At 46.9% G+C, this 14018-nt stretch overlaps 1 protein-coding gene across 16 annotated transcripts in view; it reads left to right on the top strand.

The window, feature by feature from the left end:
- LOC106576577 (probable E3 ubiquitin-protein ligase HERC1) overlaps positions 1-14018 on the top strand; it is a 196604-nt gene that overhangs the window by 100028 nt on the left and 82558 nt on the right. For 15 of the 16 annotated variants that reach the window (XM_045689728.1, XM_045689732.1, XM_045689733.1 and 12 more), the window contains 4 exons: positions 5035-5710; positions 6562-6844; positions 11913-12111; positions 12243-12409. In XM_045689728.1, the coding sequence (XP_045545684.1) occupies positions 5035-5710; positions 6562-6844; positions 11913-12111; positions 12243-12409 (1325 nt within the window). The remainder of the gene's footprint in view (positions 1-5034; positions 5711-6561; positions 6845-11912; positions 12112-12242; positions 12410-14018) is intronic. The other variant, XM_045689736.1, reaches the window with a different exon arrangement.

The following is a 14018-nucleotide window of genomic DNA, read 5'->3' as shown; positions in this document are numbered from 1 at the left end:
ATCCCCCCTCAACAATAACCATGATCCCCCCCTCAACCATAACCATGATCCCCCCTCAACAATAACCATGATCCCCCCTCAACAATAACCATGATCCCCCCCTCAACAATAACCATGATCCCCCCTCAACAATAACCATGATCCCCCCCTCAACAATAACCATGATCCCCCTCAACAATAACCATGATCCCCCCTCAACAATAACCATGATCCCCCCTCAACAATAACCATGATCCCCCCCTCAACAATAACCATGATCCCCCCTCAACAATAACCATGATCCCCCCTCCTCAACAATAACCATGATCCGCCCTCAACAATAACCATGATCCCCCTCAACAACAACCATGATCCCCACCTCAACAATAACCATGATTTCCCCCCACCCCCCTCAACAATAACCATGATCCCCCCCTCAAAAATACCCGTCACAATCGTCTTAATACATTCATTTCAGGAGAAGGAGGATTCAGCTTTATATTCAAGGAGATTTAGCTGAATTGGTACACTGGCTGATAGATAGTATCTACACTGGCTGATAGATAGTATCTACACTGGCTGATAGATAGTATCTACACTGGCTGATAGATAGTATCTACACTGGCTGATACATAGTATCTACACTGGCTGATACATAGTATCTACACTGGCTGCACTGACTGTATTGTTTGGCCATGTTCTCATAAATATGCTGTAAAACTCCATCACCTAGCCCTGTTTCAGTACTTTCCTCCATAACCACCCACCCCACCATGCTTCTAACCACCCACCCCACTAGCATTAATACCTCCTATATAGTCATCCATTATCCTCCCAATGACGTATCCACCATCATCCATATCCCGTACATAACCTATTGACTCATCCATTGACTCATCCCTTCTCTGCATGGTACCATTGTGTATCGCCAGCCCTCCTCCACCCATCCACCTCGCCTGGTCCTAGATCAGTTTATGCAAGGCAAACTCCTTAGGTGTCATTGTCAAGCCAAACATTGACATGACAATTCCATAAGGAGATGGCAAAAGAGTAGAAACAGACTGGGACCAGGGCAGACTACCATCTATCCCCCAGACTACCGTCCATCCATTCCCCAGACTACAGTCCATCCATTCCCCAGACTACCGTCCATCCATCCCCCAGACTACCGTCCATCCATCCCCCAGACTACCGTCCATCCATCCCCCAGACTACCGTCCATCCATCCCCCAGACTACCATCCAGACTACCGTCCATCCATTCCCCAGACTACCGTCCATCCATTCCCCAGACTACCGTCCATCCATTCCCCAGACTACCGTCCATCCATCCCCCAGACTACCATCCATCCCCCAGACTACCATCCATCCATCCATCCCCCAGACTACCATCCATCCATCCCCCAGACTACCATCCATCCATTCCCCAGACTACAGTCCATCCATTCCCCAGACTACCGTCCATCCATTCCCCAGACTACCGTCCATCCATTCCCCAGACTACCATCCCTCCATCCCCCAGACTACCATCCCTCCATCCCCCAGACTACCATCCCTCCATCCCCCAGACTACCATCCCTCCATCCCCCAGACTACCATCCCTCCATCCCCCAGACTACCATCCCTCCATCCCCCAGACTACCATCCATCCATCCCCCAGACTACCATCCATCCATCCCCCAGACTACCATCCATCCATTCCCCAGACTACCATCCATCCCTCCACCAGGCTACCATCCATCCATCCCCCAGACTACCATCCATCCATCCCCCAGACTACCATCCATCCATCCCCCAGACTACCATCCATCCATCCCCCAGACTACCATCCATCCATCCCCCAGACTACTATCCCTCCATACCCCAGACTACCATCCATCCATCCCACAGACTACCATCCATCCCCCAGACTACCATCCATCCATCCCCCAGGCTACCATCCATCCATCCCCCAGGCTACCATCCATCCATCCCCCAGGCTACCATCCATCCATCCCCCAGGCTACCATCCATCCATCCCCCAGACTACCATCCATCCATCCCCCAGACTACCATCCATCCATCCCCCAGACTACCATCCATCCATCCCCCAGACTACCATCCATCCATCCCCACACTACCATCCATCCATCCCCCACACTACCATCCATCCATCCCCCAGACTACCATCCATCCATCCCCCAGACTACCATCCATCCATCCCCCAGGCTACCATCCATCCATCCCCAGGCTACCATCCATCCATCCCCCAGGCTACCATCCATCCATCCCCCAGGCTACCATCCATCCATCCCCCAGACTACCATCCATCCATTCCCCAGACTACCATCCATCCATTCCCCAGACTACCATCCATCCATTCCCCAGACTACCATCCATCCATCCCCCAGACTACCATCCATCCCCCAGGCTACCATCCATCCATCCCCCAGGCTACCATCCATCCATCCCCCAGGCTACCATCCATCCATCCCCCAGGCTACCATCCATCCCCCAGACTACCATCCATCCCCCAGACTACCATCCATCCCTCCCCCAGACTACCATCCATCCCTCCCCCAGACTACCATCCATCCCTCCCCCAGACTACCATCCATCCCTCCCCCAGACTACCATCCATCCATCCCCCAGACTACCATCCATCCATTCTCCAGACTACCATCAATCCCTCCATCCACCAGACTACCAACCATCCATCTCCCAGACTACCATCCCTCCATCCCCCAGACTACCATCCATCCATTCCCCAGACTACCATCCATCCATTCCCCAGACTACCATCCATCCATTCCCCAGACTACCATCCATCCATCCCCCAGGCTACCATCCATCCATCCCCCAGGCTACCATCCATCCATCCCCCAGGCTACCATCCATCCATCCCCCAGACTACTATCCATCCCTCCCCCAGACTACCATCCATCCCCCAGGCTACCATCCATCCATCCCCCAGACTACCATCCATCCATCCCCCAGACTACCATCCATCCATCCCCCAGACTACCATCCATCCCTCCCCCAAACTACCATCGATCCATCCCCCAGGCTACCATCCATCCATCCCCCAGGCTACCATCCATCCATTCCCCAGACTACCATCAATCCATCCATTCCCCAGACTACCATCAATCCCTCCATCCACCAGACTACCAACCATCCATTCACCAGACTACCATCCCTCCATCCCCCAGACTACCATCCCTCCATCCCCCAGACTACCATCCCTCCATCCCCCAGACTACCATCCCTCCATCCCCCAGACTACCATCCATCCATTCCCCAGACTACCATCCATCCATTCCCCAGACTACCATCCCTCCATCCCCCAGACTACCATCCCTCCATCCCCCAGACTTCCATCCCCCAGGCTACCATCCATCCATCCCCCAGGCTACCATCCATCCATCCCCCAGACTACCATCCATCCATTCCCCAGACTACCATCCATCCATTCCCCAGACTACCATCCATCCATTCCCCAGACTACCATCCATCCATTCCCCAGACTACCATCCATCCATTCCCTAGACTACCAGACTACCATCCATCCCTCCCCCAGACTACCATCCATCCCTCCCCCAGACTACCATCCATCCCTCCCCCAGACTACCATCCATCCATCCCCCAGACTACCATCCATCCATTCCCCAGACTACCATCCATCCATTCCCCAGACTACCATACTACCATCCATCCCAGACTACCAGACTACCATCCATCCCTCCCCCAGACAACCATCCATCCCTCCCCCAGACTACCATCCATCCCTCCCCCAGACTACCATCCATCCCTCCCCCAGACTACCATCCATCCATCCCCCAGACTACCATCCATCCATCCCCCAGACTACCACCCATCCATCCCCCAGACTACCATCCATCCATTCCCCAGACTACCATCAATCCATCCATTCCCCAGACTACCATCAATCCCTCCATCCACCAGACTACCAACCATCCATTCACCAGACTACCATCCCTCCATCCCCCAGACTACCATCCATCCATCCCCCAGGCTACCATCCATCCATCCCCCAGGCTACCATCCATCCATCCCCCAGGCTACCATCCATCCATCCCCCAGGCTACCATCCATCCATCCCCCAGACTACCATCCATCCATCCCCCAGACTACCATCCATCCATTCCCCGACTACCATACTACCATCCATCCCTCCCCCAGACTACCATCCATCCCTCCCCCAGACTACCATCCATCCCTCCCCCAGACTACCATCCATCCCTCCCCCAGACTACCATCCATCCCTCCCCCAGACTACCATCCATCCATCCCCCAGACTACCATCCATCCATCCCCCAGACTACCACCCATCCATCCCCCAGACTACCATCCATCCATTCCCCAGACTACCATCAATCCATCCATTCCCCAGACTACCATCAATCCCTCCATCCACCAGACTACCAACCATCCATTCACCAGACTACCATCCCTCCATCCCCCAGACTACCATCCCTCCATCCCCCAGACTACCATCCCTCCATCCCCCAGACTACCATCCCTCCATCCCCCAGACTACCATCCATCCATTCCCCAGACTACCATCCCTCCATCCCCCAGACTACCATCCCTCCATCCCCCAGACTACCATCCCTCCATCCCCCAGACTACCATCCCTCCATCCCCCAGACTACCATCCCTCCATCCCCCAGACTACCATCCCTCCATCCCCCAGACTACCATCCATCCATTCCCCAGACTACCATCCATCCATTCCCCAGACTACCATCCCTCCATCCCCCAGACTACCATCCATCCATCCCCCAGACTACCATCCATCCCCCAGAGTACCATCCATCCCTCTCCCAGACTACCATCCATTCCCCAGCCATCCCTAGACTACCATCCATCCATCCATCACCCATCCATCCCCCAGCCATCCGTCATCCCCCATCCATCCATCCCCCAGACTACCATCCATCCCCCATCCATCCTCCACTCCTCTACCATGTCTTGCATTCTTCCTCTCTTCCTCTCCTTCTTTCCCTTACTCTGTGTTTCCTTGTGTTCCTCCACTTCTGGTTCTTCATTAAAGCTTCCCAACTTTCTGGTCGCCTAGTGACACTCCCCTGTACAACCTGGAGCCCTGCGAGCCGCTGCCCTTTGACGTGGCACGCTTCCGAGGCCTCACCGCTTCCCTGCTCCTCGACCTCACCTATCTCACCTCCATCCACGAGGACGCTGGGAAGCTGAGCGCCCGGCGTCACGAGAAGAGACACCGTAGCAGCGGAGGTCACGATACAACGACGACGACCGCCACGACAAACGACGACATCAACAACAAACCTAGTGACACAGAGCAGAGCCACCAACACAGGGTCTCCCCAGACCCCAAAGACACAACAACAACAACGGGGACCGTCACCACGACGACAACCTCTGATCTGAGAGTGTCACATAGCCTGGACGAGGTCAAAGCCCACTCGGTGCCCAACTCGAAATCAGAGAGCGAGATCTCCTCCTGCGCCTTGGACACCCAACACCAGGGTGGACGAGGACCAGAGACCCTCTCCCCTGCTACTCAGACCCTCCAGGAGGGTAACAGGAGGAAGGGCCATGAGGGCCGGGACCATGATGGCTCTCCCTCCTCAGGGGTCAGTCAGTCTGAGATCCATGCGGTGCAGCTGTCCTACCTCTACCTGGGGGCCATGAAGGCCCTCAGCACCCTGCTCTCCTGCTCCAAGTATGTTGAGCTGCTGCTCATACACAAGGTTAGTAATCTTTCATCAGGGTTGTGGGTTCGAATTCCGCATTGCTCTCACATCATATAGTACCTCTCCGAGAAATGCGCAAAATGTCTCTGGCCCCAAGTATACTGTGAATGTGTTTAGTCAATCAAAATGTCTGCTATTGGCACCACTCTGTAATAGGTCCAGGTTCAATCAAAGTGTCTGCTAACGGCCCACTCTGTAATAGGTCCAGGTTCAATCAAAGTGTCTGCTAACGGCCCACTTTGTAATAGGTCCAGGTTCAATCAAAGTGTCTGCTTACGGCCCACTCTGTAATAGGTCCAGGTTCAATCAAAATGTCTGCTAACGGCCTACTTTGTAATAGGTCCAGGTTCAATCAAAGTGTTTGCTAACGGCCCACTCTGTAATAGGTCCAGGTTCAATAATAACGTCTGCTAACGGCCCACTCTGTAATAGGTCCAGGTTCAATCAAAGTGTCTGCTAACGGCCCACTCTGTAATAGGTCGAGGTTCAATCAAAATGTCTGCTAACGGCCCACTTTGTAATAGGTCCAGGTTCAATCAAAGTGTCTGCTTACGGCCCACTCTGTAATAGGTCCAGGTTCAATCAAAGTGTCTGCTAATGGCCCACTCTGTAATAGGTCCAGGTTCAATAATAACGTCTGCTAACGGCCCACTCTGTAATAGGTCCAGGTTCAATCAAAATGTCTGCTATTGGCACCACTCTGTAATAGGTCCAGGTTCAATCAAAATGTCTGCTATTGGCACCACTCTGTAATAGGTCCAGGTTCAATCAAAGTGTCTGCTAACGGCCCACTCTGTAATAGGTCCAGGTTCAATCAAAACGTCTGCTAACGGCCCACTCTGTAATAGGTCCAGGTTCAGCCGGAGCCTGCTCCCAGTGGACACAATGCAGACCTGAACGCCGGGTCCACCCCTAGTGGCGCAGCGCCCTCACCCGTGTGCCAGGAGGAAGTTGAGATGAGGGCGGCACTGCAGTTCCTGATGCGTCACATGGTCAAGCGGGCCGTGATGAGGTCACCCATCAAGCGGGCGTTGGGATTGGCCGATTTGGAGAGGGCTCAGGCCATGATCTATAAATTGGTGGTCAGCGGGCTGCTGGACGAACACTGCAGTGGGGGCAAGGCCAGACCTGGTGAGTAACACTGAGAAAAATAACATGTTGTTTGTTAGGGAAGGCTTTTCCATCTCTGGCCCTGGACTGGGGTCTTCCTGGGGCCTTCCTGGGGTCTTCCTGTGGTCTAAACATATATTAATGTGGTTGACTACACATCCAGGATTACAAGCTAGCTAGCTAGTTACCTTGAAGGCTTCTCAGACGATCTGATGTTGTAACGTGTCAAGAAATATAAAGAGAAAAAAACTGTGCTAAACCTGTTTTAACCCTGTTCTAACTCTGTTATAACACTGTTATAACTCTGTACTAACTCTGTACTAACTCTGTTCTCTGTTGTAACCCTGTTATAACCCAGTTCTAACTTTGTTCTAACTCTGTTCTAGCTCTGTTCTCTGTTCTAACCCTGTTCTAACCCTGTTCTAACTCTGTACTAACTGTGTTCTCTGTTCTAACTCTGTTCTATGGTCTAACCCTGTTCTAACTCTGTTCTCTGTTCTAACCCTGTTCTAACCCTGTTCTAACTCTGTTCTCTGTTCTAACCCTGTTCTAACTCTGTACTAACTCTGTTCTATGTTCTAACTCTGTGCTAACTCTGTACTAACTCTGTTCTATGTTCTAACTCTATGCTAACTCTGTTGTAACTCTGTTGTAACACTGTACTACTTTGTTCTATGTTCTAACTCCATGCTAACTCTGTACTAACTCTGTTCTATGTTCTAACTCTGTTCTAATTCTGTTGTAACTCTGTTGTAATCCTGTTGTAACTCTGTTGTACTCTGTTCTATGGTCTAACTCTTTCTAACTCTGTTCTAACTCAGAACATAGAACAGAGTTAGAACAGAGTTAGACCATAGAACAGAGTTACAACAGAATTAGAACATAGAACAGAGTTACAACAGGATTACAACAGAGTTACAACAGAATTAGAACAGAGTTAGAACATAGAACAACCTCTGTTCTAACTCTGTAACTCTGTTCTAACTCTGTTCTAACTCTTTTCTCTGTTCTAACTCTGTACTAACTCTGTTCTATGGTCTAACTCTGTTCTAACTTTATTGTAACTCGTTTGTAACTCTGTTCTAACTCTGTTCTAACTCTGTTCTATGTTCTAACTCTGTACTAACTCTGTTCTATGGTCTAACTCTGTTCTAACTTTATTGTAACTCGTTTGTAACTCTATTCTAACTCTGTTCTAACTCTGTTCTATGTTCTAACTCTATTCTAACTCTGTTCTAACTCTGTTCTATGTTCTAACTCTTCTAACTCTATTCTAACTCTGTTCTAACTCTGTTCTAACTCTTTTCTCTGTTGTAACCCTGTTCTACCTCTGTACTACCTCTGTACTACCTCTGTACTAACACTGTACTAACTCTGTACTAACTCTGTTCTATGTTCTAACTCTGTTGTAACTGTTGTAACTCTGTTGTAACCCTGTTGTAACTCTGTTGTCACTCTGTTGTACTCTGTTGTAACTCTGTTCTATGGTCTAACTCTAAATCTGTTGTAAGTTGTTGTACTCTTTTGTAACTCTGTTCTAGTTCTGTTCTCTGTTGTAACTCTGTTGTAACTCTGTTCTATGGTCTAACTCTGTTCTATGGTCTAACACTGTTCTATGGTCTAACTCTGTTCTAACTTTGTTGTAACTCGTTTGTAACTGTACTAACTGTTCTATGTTCTAACTCTATTGTACTCTGTTATATGGTCTAACTTGTTCTATGGTCTAACTCTGTTCTAAATCTGTTCTCTGTTGTAACCCTGTTGTAACTCTAACTTTGTTCTAACTCTGTTCTATGGTCTAACTCTTTACTTACTCTTTACTAACTCTTTACTAACTCTGTTCTCTGTTGTAACCCTGTTCTAACTATGTTCTAACCCTGTTCTATGGTCTAACTCTGTTCTAATTCTGTTGTAACGTGTTGTACTCTTTTGTAACTCTGTTCTAACTCTGTTCTATGGTCTAACTCTGTTCTAACTCTGTTCTATGGTCTAACTCTGTACTAACTCTGTTCTATGGTCTAACACTGTTGTAACTCTGTACTAACTCTGTACTACTTTGTTCTAATTCTGTTGTAACTCTGTTCTAACTCTGTTCTATGGTCTAACACTGTTGTAACTCTGTTGTAACTCTGTACTACCTCTGTACTACCTCTGTTGTTACTCTGTTGTAACCCTGTTGTAACTCTGTACTACTCTGTTGTACTCTGTTCTATGGTCTAACTCTGTTCTAACTCTGTTCTATGGTCTAACTCTTTCTAACTCTGTTCTAACTCAGAACATAGAACAGAGTTAGAACAGAGTTAGACCATAGAACAGAGTTACAACAGGATTACAACAGAGTTACAACAGAATTAGAACAGAGTTAGAACATAGAACAAACTGTTCTAACTCTGTAACTCTGTTCTAATTCTGTTGTAACTCTTTTCTCTGTTCTAACTCTGTACTAACTCTGTACTAACTATGTTCTATGGTCTAACTCTGTTCTAACTTTGTAACTCGTTTAACTCTGTTCTAACTCTGTTCTATGTTCTAACTCTATTCTAACTCTATTCTAACTCTGTTCTATGTTCTAACTCTATTCTAACTCTGTTCTAACTCTGTTCTAACTCTGTTCTATGTTCTAACTCTATTCTAACTCTATTCTAACTCTGTTCTATGTTCTAACTCTATTCTAACTCTGTTCTAACTCTGTTCTATGTTCTAACTCTATTCTAACTCTGTTCTAACTCTGTTCTATGTTCTAACTCTATTCTAACTCTATTCTAACTCTGTTCTAACTCTTTTCTCTGTTGTAACCCTGTTCTACCTCTGTACTACCTCTGTACTACCTCTGTACTAACACTGTTCTATGTTCTAACTCTGTTGTAACTGTTGTAACTGTTGTAACTCTGTTGTCACTCTGTTGTCACTCTGTTGTACTCTGTTGTAACTCTGTTCTATGGTCTAACTCTAAATCTGTTGTAAGTTGTTGTACTCTTTTGTAACTCTGTTCTAGTTCTGTTCTCTGTTGTAACTCTGTTGTAACTCTGTTCTATGGTCTAACTCTGTTCTATGGTCTAACTCTGTTCTAACTTTGTTGTAACTCGTTTGTAACTCTGTACTAACTGTTCTATGTTCTAACTCTATTGTACTCTGTTGTAACTCTGTTATATGGTCTAACTTGTTCTATGGTCTAACTCTGTTCTAAATCTGTTCTCTGTTGTAACCCTGTTGTAACTATGTTCTAACCCTGTTCTATGGTCTAACTCTGTTCTAATTCTGTTGTAACGTGTTGTACTCTTTTGTAACTCTGTTCTAACTCTGTTCTATGGTCTAACTCTGTTCTAACTCTGTTCTATGGTCTAACTCTGTACTAACTCTGTTCTATGGTCTAACACTGTTGTAACTCTGTACTACTTTGTTCTAACTCTGTTCTAATTCTGTTGTAACTCTGTTCTAACTCTGTTCTATGGTCTAATACTGTTGTAACTCTGTTGTACCTCTGTACTACCTCTGTTGTTACTCTGTTGTAACTCTGTTGTAACTCTGTACTACTCTGTTGTACTCTGTTCTATGGTCTAACTCTGTTCTAACTCTGTTCTATGGTCTAACTCTTTCTAACTCTGTTCTAACTCAGAACATAGAACAGAGTTAGAACAGAGTTAGACCATAGAACAGAGTTACAACAGAATTAGAACAGAGTTAGAACATAGAACAGACTCTGTTCTAACTCTCTTCTAACTCTTTTCTCTGTTCTAACTCTGTACTAACTCTGTACTAACTCTGTTCTATGGTCTAACTCTGTTCTAACTCTGTTCTAACTCTGTTCTAACTTTGTAACTCTGTTCTAACTCTGTTCTATGTTCTAACTCTATTCTAACTGTTCTAACTCTGTTCTAACTCTATTCTAACTCTGTTCTATGTTCTAACTCTATTCTAACTCTGTTCTAACTCTTTTCTCTGTTGTAACCCTGTTCTACCTCTGTTCTACCTCTGTACTACCTCTGTACTACCTCTGTACTAACACTGTACTAACTCTGTACTAACTCTGTTCTATGTTCTAACTCTGTTGTAACTGTTGTAACTCTGTTGTCACTCTGTTGTAACTCTGTTGTCACTCTGTTGTACTCTGTTGTAACTCTGTTCTATGGTCTAACTCTAAATCTGTTGTAAGTTGTTGTACTCTTTTGTAACTGTTCTAGTTCTGTTCTCTGTTGTAACTCTGTTGTAACTCTGTTCTATGGTCTAACTCTGTTCTATGGTCTAACTCTGTTCTAACTTTGTTGTAACTCGTTTGTAACTCTGTACTAACTGTTCTATGTTCTAACTCTATTGTACTCTGTTGTAACTCTGTTATATGGTCTAACTTGTTCTATGGTCTAACTCTTTACTAACTCTTTACTTACTCTTTACTAACTCTTTACTAACTCTGTTCTCTGTTGTAACCCTGTTCTAACTATGTTCTAACCCTGTTCTATGGTCTAACTCTGTTCTAATTCTGTTGTAACGTGTTGTACTCTTTTGTAACTCTGTTCTAACTCTGTTCTATGGTCTAACTCTGTTCTAACTCTGTTCTATGGTCTAACTCTGTACTAACTCTGTTCTATGGTCTAACACTGTTGTAACTCTGTACTACTTTGTTCTAACTCTGTTCTAATTCTGTTGTAACTCTGTTGTAACTCTGTTCTATGGTCTAACACTGTTGTAACACTGTTGTAACTCTGTTGTAACTCTGTTGTAACTCTGTACTACCTCTGTACTACCTCTGTACTACCTCTGTACTAACTCTGTTGTTACTCTGTTGTAACCCTGTTGTAACTCTGTTGTAACTCTGTACTACTCTGTTGTAACTCTGTACTAACTCTGTACTACTCTGATGTAACTCTGTTGTACTCTATGGTCTAACTCTGTTCTAATTCTCTTCTATGGTCTAACTCTGTTGTAACTTTGTTGTAACTCTGTTCTATGTTCTAACTCTATGCTAACCCTGTTCTAACTCTGTTCTATGGTCTAACTCTGTACTAACTCTGTTCTAACCCTGTTCTAACTCTGTTCTAACCCTGTTGTAACTCTGTACTAAGTGTGTGTGGTCTCTCTCCCGGTGTGTTAGCTGACCCAGAGTGTGAGGAGGGTGCGCAGGGAGAGCAGCAGGCCCAGACCCCCATCACCACCAGCCCCTCTGCCTCCAGCACCACCTCCTTCATGAGCTCCTCTCTGGAGGACACTACCACAGCCACTACACCTGTTACTGACACAGAGACTGTCCCTGCCTCAGAGTCCCCTGGGGTCATGCCTCTTAGCCTGCTCAGGTATATAGAACCTCTGTATGTATGTATGTATGTATGTATGTATGTATGTATGTATGTATGTATGTATGTACGTACTGTGGATGGATACCTTTTAAAGTCAAGGCTTTTATTACAATGCCTCATCTTTACAGGCAAATGTTCTCAAGCTACCCGACCACCACTCTGCTGCCAACGCGTCGTGCCCAGACGCCCCCGGTGTCTTCTCTCCCTACGTCTCCCTCTGATGAGGTGGGCCGGAGACAGAGCCTCTCCTCCCCCGAGACCCAGACCTCCAGACCAGCCAACAGGACAGGGACATGTATGTATTACACACCAAGCACCTCCCCAGTCCTGTTTGTCTCTGTATGTGATGGTAACATCCTCCCCAGTCCTGTTTGTCTCTGTATGTGATGGTAACATCCTCCCCAGTCCTGTTTGTCTCTGTATGTGATGGTAACATCCTCCCCAGTCCTGTTTGTCTCTGTATGTGATGGTAACATCCTCCCCAGTCCTGTATGTCTCTGTATGTGATGGTAACATCCTCCCCAGTCCTGTATGTCTCTGTATGTGATGGTAACATCCTCCCCAGTCCTGTATGTCTCTGTATGTGATGGTAACATCCTCCCCAGTCCTGTTTGTCTCTGTATGTGATGGTAATATCCTCTCCAGTCTTGTATGTGATGGTAACATCCTCCCCAGTCCTGTTTGTGATGGTAACATTCTCCCCAGTCCTGTTTGTCTCTGTATGTGATGGTAACATCCTCCCCGTCCTGTATGTGATGGTAATATCCTCCCCAGTCCTGTATGTGATGGTAACATCCTCCCCAGTCCTGTATGTCTCTGTATGTGATGGTAACATCCTCCCCAGTCCTGTTTGTCTCTGTATGTGATGGTAACATCCTCCCCAGTCCTGGATGTCTCTGTATGTGATGGTAACATCCTCCCCAGTCCTGTATGTCTCTGTATGTGATGGTAACATCCTCCCCAGTCCTGTATGTCTCTGTATGTGATGGTAACATCCTCCCCAGTCCTGTTTGTCTCTGTATGTGATGGTAATATCCTCTCCAGTCTTGTATGTGATGGTAACATCCTCCCCAGTCCTGTTTGTCTCTGTATGTGATGGTAACATCCTCCCCAGTCCTGTTTGTCTCTGTATGTGATGTTAACATCCTCCCCAGTCCTGTATGTCTCTGTATGTGATGGTAACATCCCCCCCAGTCCTGTATGTGATGGTAACATCCTCCCCAGTCCTGTTTATCTCTGTATGTGATGGTAACATCCTCCCCAGTCCTGTATGTCTCTGTATGTGATGGTAACATCCTCCCCAGTCCTGTTTATCTCTGTATGTGATGTAACATCCTCCCCAGTCCTGTTTGTCTCTGTATGTGATGGTAACATCCTCCCCAGTCCTGTTTATCTCTGTATGTGATGGTAACATCCTCCCCAGTCCTGTTTATCTCTGTATGTGATGGTAACATCCTCCCCAGTCCTGTATGTCTCTATGTCATGGTAACATCCTCCCCAGTCCTGTTTGTCTCTGTATGTGATGGTAACATCCTCCCCAGTCCTGTTTGTCTCTGTATGTGATGGTAACATCCTCCCCAGTCCTGTATGTGATGTTAACATCCTCCCCAGTCCTGTATGTCTCTCTATGTGATGGTAACATCCCTCCCAGTCCTGTTTGTCTCTGTATGTGATGGTAACATCCTCCCCAGTCCTGTATGTGATGGTAACATCCTCCCCAGTCCTGTATGTGATGGTAACATCCTCCCAAGTCCTGTATGTGATGGTAACATCCTCCCCAGTCCTGTTTATCTCTGTATGTGATGGTAACATCCTCCCCAGTCCTGTATGTCTCTGTATGTGATGGTAACATCCTCCCCAGTCCTGTTTATCTCTGTATGTGATGGTAACATCCTCCCCAGTCC

This window comes from Salmo salar, chromosome ssa11 (genome assembly GCF_905237065.1).
Source record: "Salmo salar chromosome ssa11, Ssal_v3.1, whole genome shotgun sequence".
In the NCBI taxonomy this organism is placed as follows: domain Eukaryota; kingdom Metazoa; phylum Chordata; class Actinopteri; order Salmoniformes; family Salmonidae; genus Salmo; species Salmo salar.
The sequence above is the reverse complement of the archived record's forward strand: the minus strand, read 5'-3'. Positions and strand labels throughout refer to the sequence as shown.